The sequence below is a fragment of the Neolamprologus multifasciatus genome, chromosome 6 (assembly GCF_963576455.1).
Source record: "Neolamprologus multifasciatus chromosome 6, fNeoMul1.2, whole genome shotgun sequence".
Classification (NCBI taxonomy): domain Eukaryota; kingdom Metazoa; phylum Chordata; class Actinopteri; order Cichliformes; family Cichlidae; genus Neolamprologus; species Neolamprologus multifasciatus.
The window spans coordinates 9,565,271-9,585,549 of NC_140444.1; the positions used below are offsets into that span (position 1 = coordinate 9,565,271).

General features: G+C 40.8%; 1 protein-coding gene across 1 annotated transcript; it reads left to right on the top strand.

Annotated features, from left to right (window-relative positions):
* Positions 1-364: 364 nt before the first annotated feature.
* On the top strand, positions 365-20,144 carry jupa (junction plakoglobin a). The gene is made up of 16 exons (XM_085161423.1): positions 365-523; positions 11,217-11,251; positions 11,717-11,884; positions 11,972-12,225; positions 12,799-13,037; positions 13,773-13,974; positions 14,263-14,407; positions 14,587-14,690; positions 14,797-15,135; positions 15,553-15,705; positions 15,806-15,925; positions 16,077-16,227; positions 17,110-17,231; positions 17,466-17,505; positions 18,217-18,354; positions 19,108-20,144. The coding sequence occupies exons 2-15, from the start codon at positions 11,239-11,241 to the stop codon at positions 18,351-18,353; spliced, it is 2,187 nt and encodes a 728-aa protein (XP_085017549.1). The 5' UTR covers positions 365-523; positions 11,217-11,238; the 3' UTR covers position 18,354; positions 19,108-20,144.
* The last annotated feature ends 135 nt before the right edge of the window (positions 20,145-20,279 follow it).

A 20,279-nucleotide genomic window follows, 5' to 3' on the forward strand; every position in this document is an offset into this window, starting at 1 on the left:
TAGAACATAAAACACACTTAAACAGGCTGCAGTACATATATGTGGTGCTGTACACATTTTGTATACCGTGCTTTACAAAATCGAAAGTATTTTTTAATCTGTGTCAGTCAGTGTCCCTTCAAATGAAAGAATGAAGTTGACTTTAAAATATTCGCTGTTGTATCAAAGGGCAAAACAGTGACAATCTACGCACTGTAGCAATGGTACAATAAAGACAGAAGGAAACTTTTTAAACCGAACTAAACTGTTCAACTTCACAGTTTATTGTAGTGCCTGGCCATAAAGCAACGTCCTTCCCTCCCATTGTGGACGATGTGGGTGGAGTCGTCGAGGAGGCGGAGTCAGGGTGAGGTAACGCTCCTTTTACTCATTTTTTTTGTTCAGAGGACTGGTGGCCAGCTGCAGGGAGGCAGAGTGTGGAGAAGTGAAAAGAAATAAAGAGAGGAGTCTTGTGCCGACCAAAGGAGTCATTGAAAACAAGCAAGAACGGAATAATCTAAAATACGGCTGTGTGTTAAGACAGGTAAGATTCACTAAATCTACCTTTTCCGACAGTTTTTACTGCCCTTGGCGTCTGTGAACGTTTATTTATGTATTTATCGGTTTGTTTGGTGTGTAGTTATTATCGTTCATTCTATTAAAAAAAACATCTTGTGTGTTTCTCTTTGTTGCTTACCTGGATGCAAATTCAGATGCTTTCTATTAGGAATTCATTTCCGCATGCCTCAAACCACTACTGCCTGTTGTTAGGGAGCAGCCTACTGCGCCAGCTCTACAGACACCAAAAGTTTGTTCTCTTGTGGTGGACAGTTTTTTCCTTCTTTCTTTTTTTAACTTTTTAAAATGCAAGAGCTCCCTTACTCTCTCTCTGCCCAAAGATAAGGACATTTAGCCCCAGTATCGACCATACAGCTACACGTCGTCACTTGTCAATAGACCCCGTCGTGTCGTTGGTTGTTGGTGGTGTTGAAGATAAAGCGCTTGGATTTGTGTTTCCGTGAATCAGAGACAAAAAAAAAATAAAGATTTTACACCATTTCTGTTAAAGGACGAAATAGAAATGGCAAAAGTCACACTAGAGACCCCAAAACAAAAAACATTTTCCCCGTTAACTTATGAAAGAGCAATGGATTAACATAAAATTAGTAAGTAGGTATTTTAATTGTCTAGTAATGGTGGGTATTATTCACCATATTATTCACTATTTTTAATGTCTTGAATGTCTAATTTTTTTTATAAGAGGTTGGGGTTTGGGTTTTTTTTAGCTTTGAATGTGGTTGGACAAAAACAAGTACTTTCACATCAGATCTTCCGCTTTACCAACTATGACAGTGATGTTGAGTCTGTAAACAAACAGTGTTAGCTAACTGTGCCTGAGGGGATGAGTTGTCCGTGGGTGCACATCTGTAACGTATGACAGTGATACATGCTGATGTTTCTTTACCCACCCCCCACACTCCTACGCTGTGCTTCAAGGCAGCAGTGATGTCTCCAGGTGTTGCCAAATCTTCCATGATGTCATTACCTTTGCAGATTCTCAGGACTTGACAAGACAGCTAATCCTGCTTAGGGAGCACAGGAGCACAAATTTCTTTCATTTGATTTCATGACTAAATCCCCTGAAATCAGCATCCCGTTCAAATGACTTTTATCTTATCGGCTTTTTTCTTATGCGATTAAGTCATCTGCGGTGTCCTCTGCGGCCAACTTTAGTATCATTTTAAAGTCCTAATTTGACACAGTTGGATTAGGAATTGGAAAGTAAACAGAGCCACTCACTACACCATCAAACTCCAAATCACATTATCCATTGTTCTTTTGTTTGAATTATCTGCAAGCGTCACAAAGCAGCAAGAACAGTGCCAAACAGGTTTGTGGTATCCAGCTGCTTTCTCTACCAATGTTTCCAGTTGAGTTTGCTGACTGTGTGCCAGCTTTAACGGGACAGGGTGCCAATACTTTGTGCCAGACTGGCCTTGCTGAGCTTGCCCTGTGTCATCAAGTAGGAAAGCTGTCCCTGTCTGGGAAGAGTGGATGGGTGGTGGGACAGCAGGGGGGTGACTTACTGTAGATTTCACAGCTACAGCTGTGGTGGCACGGTGATAATCTCCCCCCTCCTGCTTAATTCCCTCATACTGTCCTACATTAGCAGAACAAGAGGCCAGGAGATCCTTCGGTTTTAAAAATAGGTCTACACTCTTCAAAGGGGATTACTGTATGGCATACATCCCGCCCTCTTGGTTTAATTTTTTTCTGTGGATTCCCCGTCTTGCTTCTGTCTCAGTCCAACGAGGCCTGACTGAGTCCTTTCCAGTTACAGGTGCTCAGCACACACATTGTGCGACCTCCTCTGTGTCAGTCTGCCTTTGTGTTTTACTGTTCCCATGGAGAAAAGGGCACAGAGATAAAGTTTCCCGTCAGCTACAACAAGAGTTTCTTTCTTTTGAGGTTGTTTTTTTTGGGGGTGGGTGGGTGAAATAAAAGTGAAGTGGCATGACCACACCAAATCTGCAAAAGGACAATCTTTTTCTTTCTGATATAATTTATAGAATACAATATAGCTTAGATAAACTGCATTTTCACAATACAAGAATGTGCAAAAGACTGAATGAAGTGAAGGAATAGAAAAGTAATTTTATTTACACTCGACATCCAGTCTGAGTGCATGTTTAAATGTGGTGACTGTGCAGCCAGTGTGCACACTTCAGTATTTGACTGCTGCATTAACCATTGCACATGTTGTTCAGGACTACTAAACATACAGTATGTCATACGGCTACTGGGGTTCTTAAACTTAAACCGCGATATCGCTGGTTATGCATGTGTGATGAAACTGAAATATTTAAAATTCATTCAGGTACAGTGAGAACTGGAAATGCATCAGAATAATGGTGCTTATTTTCTTGGTCATTATCCAATCGAATGGTTATTCCAGCACCTGTTCTAAACTGGGTCCAAGCTAGAAATTATGTGGCCATTGCTTAATAACTGTTTTACCCTGCACTGCCACATGCTCAGCTGTTACACCCTGCTACATCTACAACACCCGCAGCATTCTTTGTTTCTGCATTATGTTCTGCTAAAAAAAGCTTTCATATCAGTCCAAATTAGACAAAATGCACACATCTATTATTTGTTATCCCAAAGTAACCCCTCTAACAACAAGTCCTTAATTCTAAATTTTCAATCTTTTCAAACCAGCAATAACTCAAAATAAGTGGCAATTAATTTTGAAATGCATGACATTATCCTTGAATGCAGTTATTAAATTATTAGAAATATCATCCAAAAATTGCCAGTGTTGTAAAAGATGCCTTCTGTCATGATCAAACTCGAGTGTCTAGCAGGGTGCAGTTGAATAACGCTGAGCAAGTGAAGCCGACATTGCCCAGCTTAACTCTACTGATGACAGTCCCTGAAGTTAATTATTTACCTTCAGCAGTTCTCTTGGTTGGATCAAGCAAGGGCAAGAAATGGTCCCGTTACTTAAGATGTCAAAGGCCTAATGGCTGTTTCTTCTCATCACTTGCACTTTTAAAAAAAAACCACATAGGCAAGTCTACCACATGGGTCATTTCAAGTCAGCTCCTATCAAAGCTGTGTAAAAAATACTCATGCATCACGCTAATAGCCTTCTAGAAATAGTTGAATCTTCCTGTTGTCATCATGAATACATTAACAGTGATACGTTTTTCATTACTTACTGTGTGTCCACACAAAGAGGGAGTGAACTGGATCCGGCACTTACCCAAAAGTAGGGCTGCCACAAACGATTATTTTGATAGTTGACTAGTCACCGATTATTTTTGCGATTAGTCGACTAATCAGATCATACATCCACTGGACGTACAGCTTATTGCAGCATGCATCTGCTCTTATATAACTATCATTAGCTTACAGCTTTAAGTGTTTAAGGTATGTGCTAACTAAAAATAAAGACAAGATGATGGTTTATTAAATTTTAATGAAATTTGCAGATTGTTTCGGTGAAATTTAATAAACTCCTTGCTATCTAAAATATAACGGGACACCGGAGTATATTCTTGAGCATCTCACACTTCTGATAATCAGTTGTCTGCTTGACGTTTATTCAGCTGTGTAAAAACTATAAGTTTAATCTCAGCCAAACCGATTTACTCAGGAACAAATAAAATACTACAAAAAGCCAAACAATAACATTTTTAAGTTATCAAGTGACTTATATATGTTTAACCTGAGTAGCGAAAGACGGTGGTGGGTTTGAAAACGATTTGCCGGGTGTTCTCACGGGCTCTAGTGAGCCTTGCTCCCAGCTAGCTATCGAGCTAGTGGGTAACAGACGTCTCTGAAAACGTCGGAGCGCTTTTGAAAATATGTGGTGTCTTGATAAACTGAGCAGATATTTGAGGTTTACACAGCTACATTCTCGCCTGAAAATATGTTAAACGTTTATTTGTGACCCAGAAAGAATAATAAGAGTAATATTAAAACTAACTAGCTGCCGCCATTGTTGGAAACTGAGCTGGGCTGGGACAGAGCTACTTCTTCTTCATCGGGGTTTAACGGCAGCTGGCGTCCTTGTACATGCAGTGCTGCCATCTTCTGTTTCAGTCCGTTATTACACTCTTAAATTCTACTACTTATTCCTGCGTCTTTTGTGATCTTACAAAGCTTCAAACGACGCCTCGACTATTAAATCAGTCGTCGACGATTATGATAGTCGACGTAATCGTGACTAGTCGACTAATCGTGGCAGCCCTACTCAAAAGACAAAAGTTTTCACACGTGGATGATTTTTGATGAGTCGTATGTCTCAGCATAGCAACTCTGATGAGTCGTGTCATGTCTTTTTTTTTTCTTTGCCTCCTCCCTGTCCCTTAATCACACTTCTACGAGAGATTCAAGAAAGTAAAGGCAGAAAGGGTGTGGTTGAAACAGAAAGCAAATCAGTGGAGAAGCTCAGCTGTTAATTAGGCAACGTGAGGTCTCTCAAGAAGGGTGGTTTTGCATATGTTGAGTTCAAAATCCATGCTTTAGTCACTGTGGTTGCTTTTCTTTGTTCACTGCTTTTGAAGGATTTTATGCTCTCATGGGTTGCGAATGTTGTGCAACCCTGGCGCCTGTGAGCACTTTTGCAAAAAACTGCATAAACTGAAAAAAGCATGGGCGTTTGAGACAACTGACACTATTATTCTTCCCTCTTTGTTCCTTGAAAGTTGACATTTCCCAGGTTTTCATCTGACAACAACACTGTACGAACCAAATGACGTGTTGTCGGAATAAGTCACTCAATTTTTAACAATGTTAGTTTTGTTTTAGTCTTCTGGAAGATGAACAAACTGTGAATTCAAACTTGTCAGATGAACTTGCAGTACTCTTTAGGGTCCCTTTAGATTTTTGCCCTGCTCTCCCAAGCACACCCCTCCCGCTCCCTCGTGCCTCTAATCTCCCTGAAAAATTAATCATCTGCCACATCGCCTCAGTGCTCAGATACACACTGGTGCGTAGCAGTAGCAGTTCAAGAAAAAACTCCCTGTCAGGCCTTTAAAGGGGGCTTTGGATGCAGCATTGGCTACCAAACTTGGCCCGTGAACACACAGTGCCATCTTGATGTGCTTCAGCCTTTTTGGTTGCGTTCAGTGGGGACAGTTGAGAGTGGTTTCCTTTTCACAGTAACAGCAGTCAATAGGACAATGCAGCTACTCTTTTCCTCTCTACACTAAACAGAGTAACACAGATGCTCACTGTGCTATCAAAAACTCAGCTCATCCACTTCCTTCCTACCATGAACCAAACAACATGGGGGGGGGGGGGATCCTTCTTCTTCTTGTTGATAAAAACATAATTCCACTATTTAATTTCCACATCTTTATGCTGAGCTCTTTTCCTGGTTTGAAGATAATCTTTGGACATACCTCTACTCCTCCCACAGTATCTGACTTATCATGAACTTCTGTGAACTTTGTTTCTTTGCGGGCATTGCAACTGAGTGTTTATTGCTACAGAGATTACACCCCTTTCTACTCACTCCCCCCTCCTTTATCTGTTTTTTGTAATCTGATTCTGGTCTGGACCCAGGCACCTCCTCCGAGACAGCTCACATTTCCTTTGATTCACAGAGAGCTCCCACGGAGACCAAACAACTACGCAGCAGTTTACAGCCACCGCACTGCATCCTCTGGCCTAAATCAGCTTATTAAAGCTGCTGCAGTGAATCAACTGACAAATCAAGGCCCATTAGATATTCTGTTGCTTCGCTTTCTTTCTTTTTTTTAAATTCTTTGGCTGAGGCTGCTTGTTGTTTTGGGAAGGCTTTCAGATCAGGGAAGAAGGAGATGCACTCTGCCACATTTCCACAAATTCAGTTGGTGTGTTGCACAAGTGCATAGGAGTATTGTGTTGTTGGCTGTCTCTTCTCTCTAGGCACTTGGTATGGTGACGTTGCGCCGGTCTGGATTTGATCAACTGCCTGTCACAGTCAGTTGACAAATGCTTTCTCTTAGAGTTTGTGCTTTACACAATCTGGGCTTCAAGCTGTGTTCTTCCCCAGTACCTTATCGCAGTTTGTAACTTCTCCTAATAAACTTCCCATCTCAGACCAGACAGCCCAGAAATGTTGGTGAGTCAGACAATGTTGACCACCACTTCCTGTCACCCACCATGGTAAATCCATTAGCCGTGCACTGCTTCACATCCTCCCTTATTGATTTATAGCAAACAGCTATCCAGCCCCAGCTGCTGCCATTACAGTGTCATAGTATCTATTGTTGTACAAGTAAGGCATGAGGGGGAACCAGAAGGGTTAGTGAATGTGTTAACTTGTTTCCTGTCATGGCAGCTGAACCCCGGGTCTATGGAGAGAGGATGCAGAGAGGAAAATGTCAACTGTACTGCAGACTCAGCTGGCTGAACTGGCCATTTACTGTGTCAGGAGGATTGGGCTGTGGGAGTGCAGGGTGTGTGTTAAAGCCATCTGGGAAACGGTTTATTGCGAGAAGAGTGTGGCTTACATGTCTGGGGACATGAATGTGATTGGGCGTGTGCATGTGCATGGGAGGCTGTCCTGTATGTCAAATTGTTTATCTATTCCAGTGCTACAGGAAGCTGTTCACTAATATAATAAAGTTTATTTGCTTGTCACTTTAAATAAGTTTAGCAAGGTTGTTCACACAGCCACCAGATAAGGATGTTTATAATCCTCCCATAACTGTGAGAAATGGTTAATTATCATAAAGTTTTTCTTTCCGTATGTAACGGAAAGAAAACATGATGGAAATATGAGTATTTCTCTCATCTCTACATTAAATATGAAGCTGCTGCCTGAGGAAAGTTAGCATAGCTTAGCTTGGCGTAAAAATGACAGGTTGTAGTTTCACAGGAGGAAAAAAAATATGAAAAAAAACATATTTACAAAGATTTTAATATTTAGACCTGTGATGATTTTTCTCTTTTTTTCCAGTATTTATGCTTTAAAACAAAAATCCATAGAAAGTAAAACAGAAAAAAAGCAACAGAAATATGATTTACACCCCAGCCTGCTAAATCGACATGTGGCTCAGCAACATTTACTACAAATACTGTAAAGTATGTGAACAGCCTCTTGAACACAACTGCAATATGAGCAAAGTTTATCTGAAGCCCCCCTGGGCCTCTTGCCTGACCTGATTCATTCCTGCTGTGATACAAAGAAGAGCTTACACCAGCAAAGTCAAAATCTGGCCTGCTGGAATGTTTTTCATTACTGTGCTCCGTTTGCAACTGTAAAGCTATAATTATTGGGAGGATACTGAAGGGAATAAAATGTAAGATCCCCTCTAGCCATTAGGTGTATTCTTCCTCACACATCCAAGCACTCTTCTGCCACACCCTTTCCGAGAGCCTGTCACTGCTGAAGAGACACTCCCTTTCCAACATGCCTGAGGGATTTGCATGATAGTAAATGTGTTGTCATTACAGAGATTAGAGTTACTCATCCTTTGTCACAGTAGTCTTGTCCCTACAGTTTCTCTTAGTTTCAGCAATTTAACATTTATGAGTAAGTCAGTGAGTAAATTTTAGATAAGGTTGGTGTGTTCTCCCCTTTTCTTTATTATTATTTTTTCCCTCCCAGAAACAGATTGACGACTCAGACTGAATATGCAACACTAGTGTGGAATGTCACAGCAGCGTTTGAGCGCTGGGCCCTGATCAAGATCCGTCTCTGCTTTGCTTTTCTGTTGCAACTCACTCCTCCCTCACTGGCAGCTTTTACTGATACACATTCCTGGTTTTACTGTGCAGGGTTTTTGGCTTTTTTTAAGCCTCCTAAATCATCATCCGCAGAGGCTGTTGCTTAACAAGATAGTGGGAGGTGACGGGTGTGTGAAAAGTGTTTTCCTGAAGTATAGCTTCATGTCACTGTCTGTGTGGGTGTATAAATGGCAGTGGGAATGACTATTCAGGAGAAAGGCACTTCACAGTGAGAGTGAAAGGACATATTACTGATTAACTGGAAGAGAACAAAGTTCAGTCACAACAGCACGCACCATCAGCTCTTTGTTGGCACTGAACAATGGGAGAAGGCTGGGTTAGACTTTATAATCATCAGAACATAGAAAACTGTGTTCACTCAGGGGTTTTTTTTTTTTTTTTTTTTTTTGCTTTGATCTTTTATTCTTTTCAATAATTTGTAGCCTGCCCCTTCCCCAATAGATTTTTTTTTTCCTCGAATGGAGGAAAAAAGAGAATGAGAAAGCCCAAGAGGAAAAGACAAATTATCAACAAACAAGTGCCCAGACTTCAGATTGGACAGCAGATAAAACCCCCACAGCACAGCGTTTCAGCGGACTTTCAGTTACCTAGGCAATATGCGGGGCGTGTTACTGCATTGCAACAGTTGACTGAACCCGCTGCCTCGCCCAGGAAAACAAAGACTACACAAACACTGACCTTGATTTACAGACAACAGGAAGGTACATACATTCTGCACCAAACTCAGATGTGTACTGTTTGTTATAAACGGATCATTATAGTTTTATCTGTTTTAAAACCTTTGAAAAAGTTAGTGAAGCTGTATCTTGTTTTTTGTCCAGTTGTTCCCGTTGCCCTGTTAACCAGTGCTCGTAATTTTTTAAAAAGTGGCCACACCTTTACTGAGAAAGGTAGAAATGCACAGGGAATGTTGGTACAGTTGTCTTGTCTGATGAGTCATTGTGTTATCTGTAAGGTAACGTGTAGCTGCAAGCACAGACAGCCCTCTGTGGCCTGGTCCTGCAGGATCTCAAGTGAGACTCAATACATGGGAAACTCGTAGAGCTGCTGCTCTCTGAAAGTGAAATGAAGGAAAATGTTGCCAGTGCACATGAACCGTATAGTAAATAACTTTGTTTAACTAAAAACTCATTTATACGTCGACACATTTACTTTTCAACACAAAGTGGCACGGACAGAAAACTGAGGACAGACACTGAAAAATGGTGAAAATTTCTTCTTCGTATCAATTTTAATGAAAAACAAAGCCGCTAGCAACAGTAATGCACGTACATCAGATCAAATAAGTAGCGTGAGAAAACTAGACTATGACTCAAATACATTCTTTGTTCTTGTTTTTACGAGTTGTAATTGCATGCCCATTGATCAGCTTCAATTCAAGTATTTTCCATTTTGTTAACATTGTTTAGTACGTTTGTTCTATGGAACTGAGGGCAAGTATAGGTAAAGGTGGTAATTTAAGTGTTTATAGCTCATTATATGATAGCACAGAAGCTTGCCATTGTGGGGTTTAGCCCCAACTTGTTTTATTAATAGTCAAGATGGAAGATATGCAGAGCTGCTTATTACATGCAGAACCACAGTAAACTAAAAACAGCTGTCATACAGAAGGGTTTTGAAGATTAAAGCTTTTTTTCCACTTGCTTGTTTGTCTCTACTGTGTGTGGATCATCTCTGTTTTTGTTATTTATGGCCGATTATGCAACAAGTTCTCTGAATTAAACCTGAGATTTCTTATTATAAGCGCGCTCTCAGAAAATGCACACACCCTCATATATTAAGTACATCTGTAGCAAAACCATCACACACATAATCCATCCTGGCGATATGTTCGGCAAACAATCCTGTAAAAGTCTAACATTTGAAAACGCTCATAAGCAGGAAAGTGAATGCAATACTATAGACTGTATGACACATCCAGTGACCAGCAGCTATTGCGAATACAGGTTTCTCTGAAATTCAGGGTGAATGACATTAAGACTACAGAATTATGCAGAAAACGTCCATGCATGTTGTAACCATGGGGGTTTGTTTTGGATCTGGGAGGCCACTTCCAAGAATAATCTGGCTTCCTGTATACAAAAGCACACTGACCGAAAACACCACTATTACATTAAATTTGTCTGAGAGGATACATTTATGTTTTCCTCATAATCTTTTTTAAATATTTCACATGTACTAGTTTTGCTCCTTTTTTTTTTTTGCAGTGGGTTTAATGGCGAAGCACATTACAAACGTAACTGCAGTTCAGCCATGTAGAAACCTGTCGGGGGTGAGAGGAAGTATTTGCTTGTTAAACCAAGAGCATGATGAACAAACATGCACCGACAGGTAGCAGGTAGTTGCACAAGTTGGGGGATTGTTAAAGTGGAACCAAGTATTTAGCTGACTTAAGTTGTTTATTTGGCTTCTATGATTAAGGATCGTAGTTTTAAAATCCAGGTCTTTCGGTGGGCATGTAAATATAAAGACAAAAATTAAAGTGAAGGTAAGGGTGTGTGTTGTTGGGGTTTTTTGGTTGTTTTTTATTACTTTAAAGGTGTGTTGAGGAGTGCGCTCAATGAGTTATCTACATACACAAACACGTTCAAAGTGGAATTGAAACCTGATGAGCAGGTTCCTGATTGCCACATATCAGCAGTGGGCTGCTCCCATGATTGCATGGGTGGAGACCTGGGGTTAAAGGTCACTCACCCTGCTTAGCATTTTTGCATTACAGCTGTCACTTTACTCACTTCGCTCTCCCTTCCTTCTTTGCAAGTCACTCTGCTCAGTGCTTTAATTTCCAGATCAGTGTGATCAGCTAAGTGGGGAAGTGTCCAACTCGTGCCACCCCCATACTCAGTAAGGTGTCTCGTGCAAAGATGTAGACGGTTTATTCACTAATTTGTGCAAAAAGGGTTTGTAGGGATGCGTGTATTTACCCTTTGTATGAGGTGAAATGGTGGAAACACTGACGTCGGATTTCTCTGTGTGTTTGTTTTTAGGTTTGCTCCATCGGAAGAAAGGATGGCAATGCAGAGTAAGTAAATCAGCTCAATTTTATGATCATATTTTATGTTCCGATTTTTATTTCCTCTTCTGTAAATTCTGTTTTGACAAGGCAGCAGCTTAATGTTGGTTGTATTTGTGTGATTTCTTGATTTCACCTCAGTCTCTGTCACCTCATTCTAAATAGACCTGAACAGTTTGAGCTTGACCTCTTCTACTTCCAAGTATTGTGTTCAGTGTTTGCATTGAAATCACTTCCTTTATAACAAAAGGTTCCTGCTATAAAAATTTTATTACTTTGGTTAAAAAAAACAACTGTGTTTATCTTGGGAGAAAGAAAAACTGATCTACACAAAGGTTTTAATAAAGAGCAGTTTCTTAATTTATTTTTTTCTTATGAAATTTTCTTTTTCTTTCTGACAATTTCTTTATGAAATCTGTTAATTACTTTAAGTTACTTTTAAAACCTTTGATTTCCTCTCTCCTTCCTTGGCAGTGGGTGAGATGGAAACTGGCAAAGTAAAGGTGGCAGAGTGGCAACAGACGATGTATGGTCTAGACTCAGGCATCCAGTCTGGAGCCACCACAGTCAGAGATGATGACGGCGATTTCACCATATCTAAGCAGTACACCATGACCAGCACTGTGACAATGCAGGAGCCTGGTAAGGACAGACCAGCTAACATGCTGTAACTTTGGCTTAAATACACCTAGACTACATCATCAACCTCATCATCTCGCTTCTCAATAGACATGGATCCCCAAAGCGTTATGACCAGAGCTCAGAGGGTGCGAGCTGCAATGTTTCCAGAGACACTGGAGGGAGGCACCACCATTCTGTCGACTCAGACAGACCCGTCCCAGATGACTAACGTCCAGCGCCTGGCCGAGCCCTCTCAGATGCTCAAGACCGCCATCATCCATCTGATCAACTACCAGGACGATGCCGAGCTAGCCACACGTGCCGTGCCAGAGCTCACCAAACTGCTCAACGATGAAGACCAGGTGATGAAAACGAAGATGTGCCCGCGTTGATACAAACAAACACAGTCTATAAATATTTTGTTAAACTTTCTAAAATAATTACTAAGTTATTAATGGATCTAGCAAAGGAATAAGTTTAAAATTGTGCTTATAATAAGACATCAATACTGTGGTCATGTCTGTGTGCTAAATATAGTGCTGGCTGCAGTCTTCATGCTTATACTGGCATGAGGATTGATAACAATAAATCTGATTCAGTCAAAACATCACAGAATATGCCAGCCAAACTCAGTCCACTCATTCTTGTGTAATTTCCTTGATGGAAACAAACTGTAAAGCATTAAACTTGCTTTTCCTGGGGATTGTGTACTGCCTAGCCCACCACCCTTAGCAGTAGCTTTCTATTTTTGACCAAATAAGTCAAATAATTCAAGATTATCTAGATCTCTGATAATTACTAAGTGATTATCAAATTCAGAAAAAAATGCCATATACATTGTATTACCTTCTGAATAGGCAGATTTAAGAACTTGATGATGTTTCATTTTCCCTTGTACAAATTAACTCATACCTTCCCCTTCCATCTCTCATAAGGTGGTAGTCAGCAAGGCTGCACAGATTGTGAACCAGCTTACACGCAAGGAGGCATCCCGCCGTGCACTGATGCAGTCCCCTCAGATGGTGGCGGCCGTGGTGCGAGCCATGCAGAACACAAGCGACATGGAGACGGCAAAAGCCACGGCCAGCATCCTCCACAACCTGTCCCACCAGAGAGAGGGCCTGCTCTCTATCTTCAAGTCAGGAGGAATCCCTGCTCTAGTCCGCATGCTCAGGTGCTGCTGGTTTACAAATGGGTCAAATTTTCACTTGTGGTCTGCTAGAAATACTTTTTTATTATGGTTAATAGGATATATTTGTATTGAAAACTCAATTTTTTTTAGAAAAGTCACTCAAAGTTGCATTAAATCCTTGTTAAGATGCGCTCTGCGGCGATGTGTTGAAGTATTTTCCAGTGCAGCTACCGTGCAGTTATATGTAGAAGGAAATAACAGTTTGTAGTAAGTTTTTAATATTATTTGAGTAAGCTGCCAGCATTAGCCTTCAATGCTGGAAGCCTGGTGGGAAGCTTTATTGTTCCTCCCATCAGCTAGGTCTAAATGGGACAAGATGATTAACTTCTGTCCAACGAACAAGTGAGCTTTTGACTCGCAGGGATTACTGGTAAGGGCACTGACGTATTTGAAGCTTATGCCATGCTTACTATGAGCATCAACCACTAACAAATATATCTATCTCTGTATCTATCTCTGTATCTATCTCTGTATCTATCTCTGTATCTATCTCTGTATCTATCTCTGTATCTATCTCTGTATCTATCTCTGTATCTATCTCTGTATCTATCTCTGTATCTATCTCTGTATCTATCTCTGTATCTATCTCTGTATCTATCTCTGTATCTATCTGGTGGAAAATAAGGAAAAACACAATTGGCTCAAACAAAAAATAGACAGGATTATTTTGTGACGCACGCTAAACACGCATGTTTCTCTTCCTCGTTGCTCCCACAGCTCCCCTGTGGAATCTGTGCTCTTCTACGCCATCACGACGCTTCACAACCTGCTGCTGCACCAGGAAGGAGCTAAGATGGCCGTTCGTCTGGCAGATGGACTGCAGAGAATGGTTCCCCTGCTGAAGAAGAGTAACCCCAAGTTCCTGGCCATCACCACAGACTGTCTGCAGCTGCTGTCATACGGCAACCAAGAGAGCAAGGTGTGTGTGAATGTATTATTTTAGTTTGCACTTGTTTTGTGTTTCGTTACCACGTGCTTACGTTACACAACGACTGCAATCTGAAACCGTCGACGGTGCCGTGCGTGTGTGTGCATGTGTTTTGTTTTGGGTGTGGCATGAGAACAGAGGTGTTCAGATGCTGGCTGGGTGTGGTTGTTTGTTTGCTTAGTGTGATGGATTGACAGGTGCCAGGAAAGTCGTGGCTTAGTTAGAAGTGTGCATTGTAAAATGTAAGAATTCGTTTTCATAAAGGTCTTTGTTTAACAGCTGATCATCCTTGCCAACGGGGGCCCCGAAGGTCTCGTTCATATCATGAGAAACTACAACTACGAGAAGTTGCTGTGGACCACAAGCCGTGTGCTCAAAGTCCTCTCTGTGTGCCCCAGCAACAAACCCGCCATTGTAGAGGCTGGTATGTGATATAGGTTTTCTGTGTTGAAACACCTGTGTGCACAAGCTAGTCATACAGGTGTGTCAGCTTTGTGTTATCTGAACAGGGGCCAATGGCTCCTTGGTAAATGTGTTTCTTGACAGCATAATTTATTAGATGTTGTTGAGAGCTGAGTAATTTTACTTCTCTCTTCACTGCAGGTGGCATGCAGGCTCTAGGCAAACACATCACTGGCTCTAGCCAGCGTCTGACGCAAAACTGCCTTTGGACTCTCAGGAACCTCTCTGATGCTGCCACCAAACAGGTTTGAGTCCAGATTTACTTACTTATTTTTTTCTCACGTTCTTTTTGCTATATTTCCACCCACCGGGAACTAATGGGGAATATCTGTCTTTTTTTCTTTCTTTCAGGAGGGTATGGACAGCCTGCTGCAGCAGCTGGTTGGCCTGCTCAGTTCAGATGACATCAATATGCTCACCTGTGCGACCGGCGTCCTGTCTAACCTCACATGCAACAACGCCCATAACAAATCTCTGGTCACTCAGAGCAATGGCGTTGAGGCGCTCATCCATGCCATATTGCGTGCCGGTGAGAAGGAGGATGTGACTGAACCCGCCGTTTGCGCTCTACGCCACCTGACTTCACGCCACCAGCAGGCTGAGATGGCACAGCATGCAGTGAGGAAACATTATGGCATCCCTGCCATCGTCAAGCTGCTCAACCAACCCTACTACTGGCCCGTCATCAAGGTAGTTAAAAGAGGGAAGGATATTCTAAAGTGGGGCAAAAATGTGCGCAACAGAAATGTGGTAATTTATGGAAGAAAGGATCTGACTGAAAGAAGGTGGTTTTATGCTGGAAAAAATATTAAAGACTGTGAAATAAGTACTTTAAAGAGTTCAGTGGTAGACACTGGGAGCTGGACAGATGGCCAAAGTGGATGGCAAGTAGGGCAGAGTGCCAGAGTTTCAGCCATCCTGAAAGAGCATGAAATGGACATGACAGCAGGAGCAGTATGTTTTACAAGACTGGGATTTAGGGGGACAAACAGAACACCACATTCTAATGAAAACAAAAGTTTGAGATCATTTCCAGTCATTTTACTTGCTGACCAATAACAGAACTGCATAATCAGTCTCTCTTTGCTTGTTTTTTCTTGCCTGAAGGCTGCGGTTGGCCTGATCCGTAACCTGGCCCTGTGCGACGAGAACCAGGCCCCTCTGAGGGATGCAGGAGCAGTCCCCCGTCTGATCAACCTGCTGCTCAAAGCCCACCAGGATGCCCAGAAACATGGCTCATCCAACCAGCAGACATACCAGGTACACGATGGGCTCATGTCAAAGGACGTTTATCATCCCTCTGTCGACATTGTAGCATTTCTGTAGAATCACATTTTTTCTGTTCATGTTTTGTTCTCAGGATGGAGTGAGGATGGAGGAGATTGTGGAGGGCTGCACAGGAGCTTTGCACATACTTGCCAGAGATCCTGTTAACAGAGCAGAGATCGCCAATCTCCAGACCATTCCTTTGTTTGTCCAGGTAAACAAAGAAACAGAAACGAAGCCTTTACAATTCGCTTTGTGACGGCCTGTCTATGAAATGCGCTTAATAAATAAACTTCACTTACTTACTTTCAGTTCGCACTTATGTTTGTTTTTCTTGAACTTATTTTTTTTCTTGTCTTCTACAGCTACTCTACTCTCCAGTGGACAACGTGAAGCGCGTGGCAGCAGGCGTCTTGTGCGAGCTGGCAGTGGACAAACCATCAGCCGAGCTCATCGACGCAGAGGGCGCTTCGGCTCCACTGATGGAGCTGCTGCACTCCAACAACGAGGGCATTGGTAAAACATGCACATAATGCACTGTAATTAGCTTACTGTAATGTAGCATTTAGTCATAGATGGAAAATAACAAAGTTGATTTACTCAAGTGCTGTGCTTACTGTAAGTGCAGTTTCCAGGCACTTGCACAAGTCCATTTTGCGAGTCATTATACTTTTTTACGCATTCCATAATGAAATGTTGCAAACTACATTTTAAGAATACACAATAAGGGAAACATTGTTGTGTGAAATTCTGTTTTCTTGTTGTTAGGTTCTGTCTTTATAGTAGATGCTACAGAAACACCAGCTTTTTGTCCTGGTTAATTCAGTTTTATAAACAAGAAGATATAACATGCTAATATGTACACGTTAGCACTGCATGTACTCATATTTTGGGCTGTTTTATTCTGTTTTGTTGTTGTTATTTTTTAAACCCTGTTTCCATTTTATTTTATGCTGACGCAGGTTAACTGGCTGTAGCTTCACATTTAAAAGCTCTTGCAGATACAACAGTCTGTCACTATAATTACATTGTTAAGGAGGAAAAAGCCCAAATGAAGTATAATAAGCCTTAAATAAACAGGATGTAGCTGCACATTTCTTTATCAGGAATGACTTCAGGTAGGAAGGATTTCACACCAAAAAAAATAAAATGCATTTTTTTGTCTTATATGCTCTCTGTTATACTTGTAAACTCTAAAACGTTGAGCTCTAGATGTTTAAAAAGGCCACGCGTACTCATAGATCAACTACTGTAAATCACACTGTTGGTCATTTTATTTTGCACCAATGTGCTGAAGCTCAAAGTAAAGGACATTCTGTTCCAGATGTTAAGCTTTCAAAGTTTATTAACTAACGCTGACCCCGACCACTGACTGTTCAATTATTCTTTCCCCTCCAGCTACTTACGCCGCGGCCGTCCTCTTCCGCATCTCCGAGGATAAGAACTCAGACTACAGGAAGCGAGTGTCTGTGGAGCTCACACACTCTCTGTTCAAAAACGATCCCGCTGCCTGGGAGTTGGTGAGTGCGTGTGGCACCCTCTGATGCACCAACACGACAGCTGAAGATTAATGACGATTCTCGTAGACTTGTTTATTCACGTCAGTTGTTTCTGTGTCAAATACATCTTGGCATTTTTGTCGAATGGTTTAATTTGAAGAAACTTTCTAATGGCACTTTAACGGCCATTAAAAATCTTTCTACATCAAAGTGTTGGCTTCATTTGACCTTTGCCCTCTCGTGACTTCTCTGCAGGCCCACAACACAGCTGTCATGGAGGGACCCTATCCCGATGGTGAGTAACTGTGGCTGAAATGTGCACATACAGCACATTCCTCAGCAGTGGGTCACTACACCACGGAGAGCAGCCGCAGCATGAAAGCGCAATAATTTGTTAGCAGGTTGCCTCCCTGCTGCTGCTTACAAACTACTTTCATTATTTGGTAGCTATAAGAATGAGTTCATCACAAAGCTCAGCACAAAAAACAAATGGCTACTTATTTTTCATGTAAAGTAAAAATTTTAATTCAAACTTAAAAAAAAGCAGCACAGTCTTGAGATTTGCATGAACCGTCAGTTATATCTTCTTAAATTAATTTTAAATGTGCTTTTTTTTTTTTTTTAATCAATTCTTTCCATCTGTGCTTTGTTAGTTATATACTTTTTCCCCAATCAAGGTGTTTTATACCAGAATCTAAGAAAATCTAAAATGAATACATTGAAAACAACTTTGTGTTTGTTTGTTTCTGTGTTTGATTTCCTGATTCATTATTATCAAGTTAAGGTCTTCCTCTCGCCCCAATTGTGGTGTTTCTTCATTATCTGTGTTTGCATCTTCGTCCTATCCTTTCCTTTACTTGCCTTTTTTCCTTTTATGGTTTTGGTATTTTGTTTCTTACTCTGATCCAACTAAGTTAAAAAAAAATCCTTTTTTTTTCTCCCTCAGTTTGATCCCAGTAATCCAGAAATGTGCCTTAATATAATAATTACACATCTTGTTTTGCAGAGATAGATCCTGGTTTCCAAGGATACGCATATCCATGTGAAATGGCCATAGACAGCATGGATGGAAATATGATGCATGACGAATACGCAGCCAGTTTGCCCTACGAAAGACAACAGTACCCACCTGACCATTATTAAGGTCAGTAGATGCTAATGTTACTTCAGCCAGTCATCTTACTTTATTTAGACTCAGCTGATCGGGACTGTGTGAGAAATAATGCCATTTGTTTGTGTGTGTGCACAAAGTCCAAGCTTCAAAAGCATAATCTTGAACTTGTATAAGTAAAAAAATCAAATTCTTATGTTCTCTGGGGTTTCTTAAAAACACAGAAGAAACACTTAAATGCTTTTTATAGCGTGTAGAATTTATCTCTGTACTTTTTTAAAATGTTATTTTCTTGTTATATATTGTGATCAGCCACAATATTTAAACCACTTGTGTAACATCCACTGTATAAGATCCTGTGGGAGTGTCCTGTAGTGTCTAACAGTGGGTCATTGACAGCGGATGATTTGGATGTTGGGAATTGTGAGGCGGCTTCTCTGTGCAGCCTGAAATTATCAGTAAAAATTAGATTCTTGGGAATTTGGCGATTGGGTAAACATCTTAAGCCATTTCTGTGGGTGTTGCGAGGCGTGTCATCCACATTAATACCGTGACCTAGCGTTTCCCAGCAGAACATTAAATTATAAAGAGATGATCAATGCCATTGACTTCACTTATCAGTGGTTTTAATGTAGTGTACTAATGCACTTTAAAAGCACTGCAGCCTGTACCTCTGAAACGCTTTAACAGCAAAATGTTATCACCCTTTTTCAAATAAAGTCCTGCTCGTTTCAGAGCAAGAAAAAAAGATAAAAACACATTTTTTTTTAAATTGTATTCTTTCAGGGGAAAGAAGCAGACGAGGAGGAGGCAGCAAAGAGCTGATTTAGGATGTAACGGGACACAGAAGAGTAGAACGTGGTCATCACGAAAGGTCTTTCCCTCTGTTCGCCACCTGATGTAATATATACAATTATTGCCGAGTATGGGACTCATAATCTTAACAGGGCTCAACTTTGTTTTATAGCATAATTTTGCAGATTATAATTTTGACATTGATGCTTGTAGTTTTTTTTTGTTTTGTTTTTTTAAGAACCTTCTAAGAGTGAGTGCATGAGTGTGCGTGGTTGTTTACGCTTTTGGGTGGGTATTCTATGCCAAAGAGATTTTATTTTGTGATGATAATCGTAGCTTTTTCTTTTTTTAAGAAAAGAAAGAAAAAGAGAATAATAGTTGAAAACACTGCCAGAGGTGGCTCAGCGTGCACAGTGCACCAACTCACCAACTCACCAACTCCGCTTAACGCCTTTGTAAGACACATTTCCGACTTTGCTGTAGTTTTGGCTCTATATACTGTCAGTTTTCTCACACCGTGGCCCAAGAGTCAGCGAAGAGGTGGTTAACGCTCCTTTCATGTGTCGCAAAATTTAGTAGACGTGAGCAAATGGGGAGAAGCGGAGATACTCGAGCTAACACTGTACGGCTGCTCCCTTCTCTTCTGTAATCATCTGATGCGTTTTATTTGGACTGTAGTTGATCAGTACGGTTGCTTTATTTGTTTGTTTGTTTTCAAGAGTCATCTTCAACTTTTATAAGTTATTTACTGGGAAAGTTTCACATTATGCACACTTACCAGAAAATAAGGAAAGAGATGCCTTTGATTTTAAAATGAATTTAGAGAGGAAATCATATGTAGCCACTGAAAAAAAAAAATCATTTACATACTTGTGCAACAGATTTGTCCAACTCCGTAGTAAACACATGAGATAATACAGCTGTGGTTGAAAAAAAAAAACTACTGACAGGGAAATTTGTCTTTCTACTTATTAAGAGTTTTTACTTAAATTTTGTTTAATAAAAATAAAGGATATATATTCAAAATGTTCTTGTGTTCATGTTTATTGAGTTATAAATCAGAAATGTTTTGTTTTCTGTACATTTTCTTACGCTTATCATTTGGGTCCAACCCAGTACGAGCATGGTACATCTAATAGTTGTCTGCTGGGTTTATATCGTCT

What these genes read in the sequence shown, in the direction of transcription:
- jupa (XM_085161423.1), top strand. An exon ending in CTCCAACAACGAGGGCATTG is followed by an intron (nt 16,228 to 17,109) that starts GTAAAACATGCA and finishes TTTCCCCTCCAG; the next exon opens with CTACTTACGCCGCGGCCGTC. An exon ending in GGAGGGACCCTATCCCGATG is followed by an intron (nt 17,506 to 18,216) that starts GTGAGTAACTGT and finishes CTTGTTTTGCAG; the next exon opens with AGATAGATCCTGGTTTCCAA.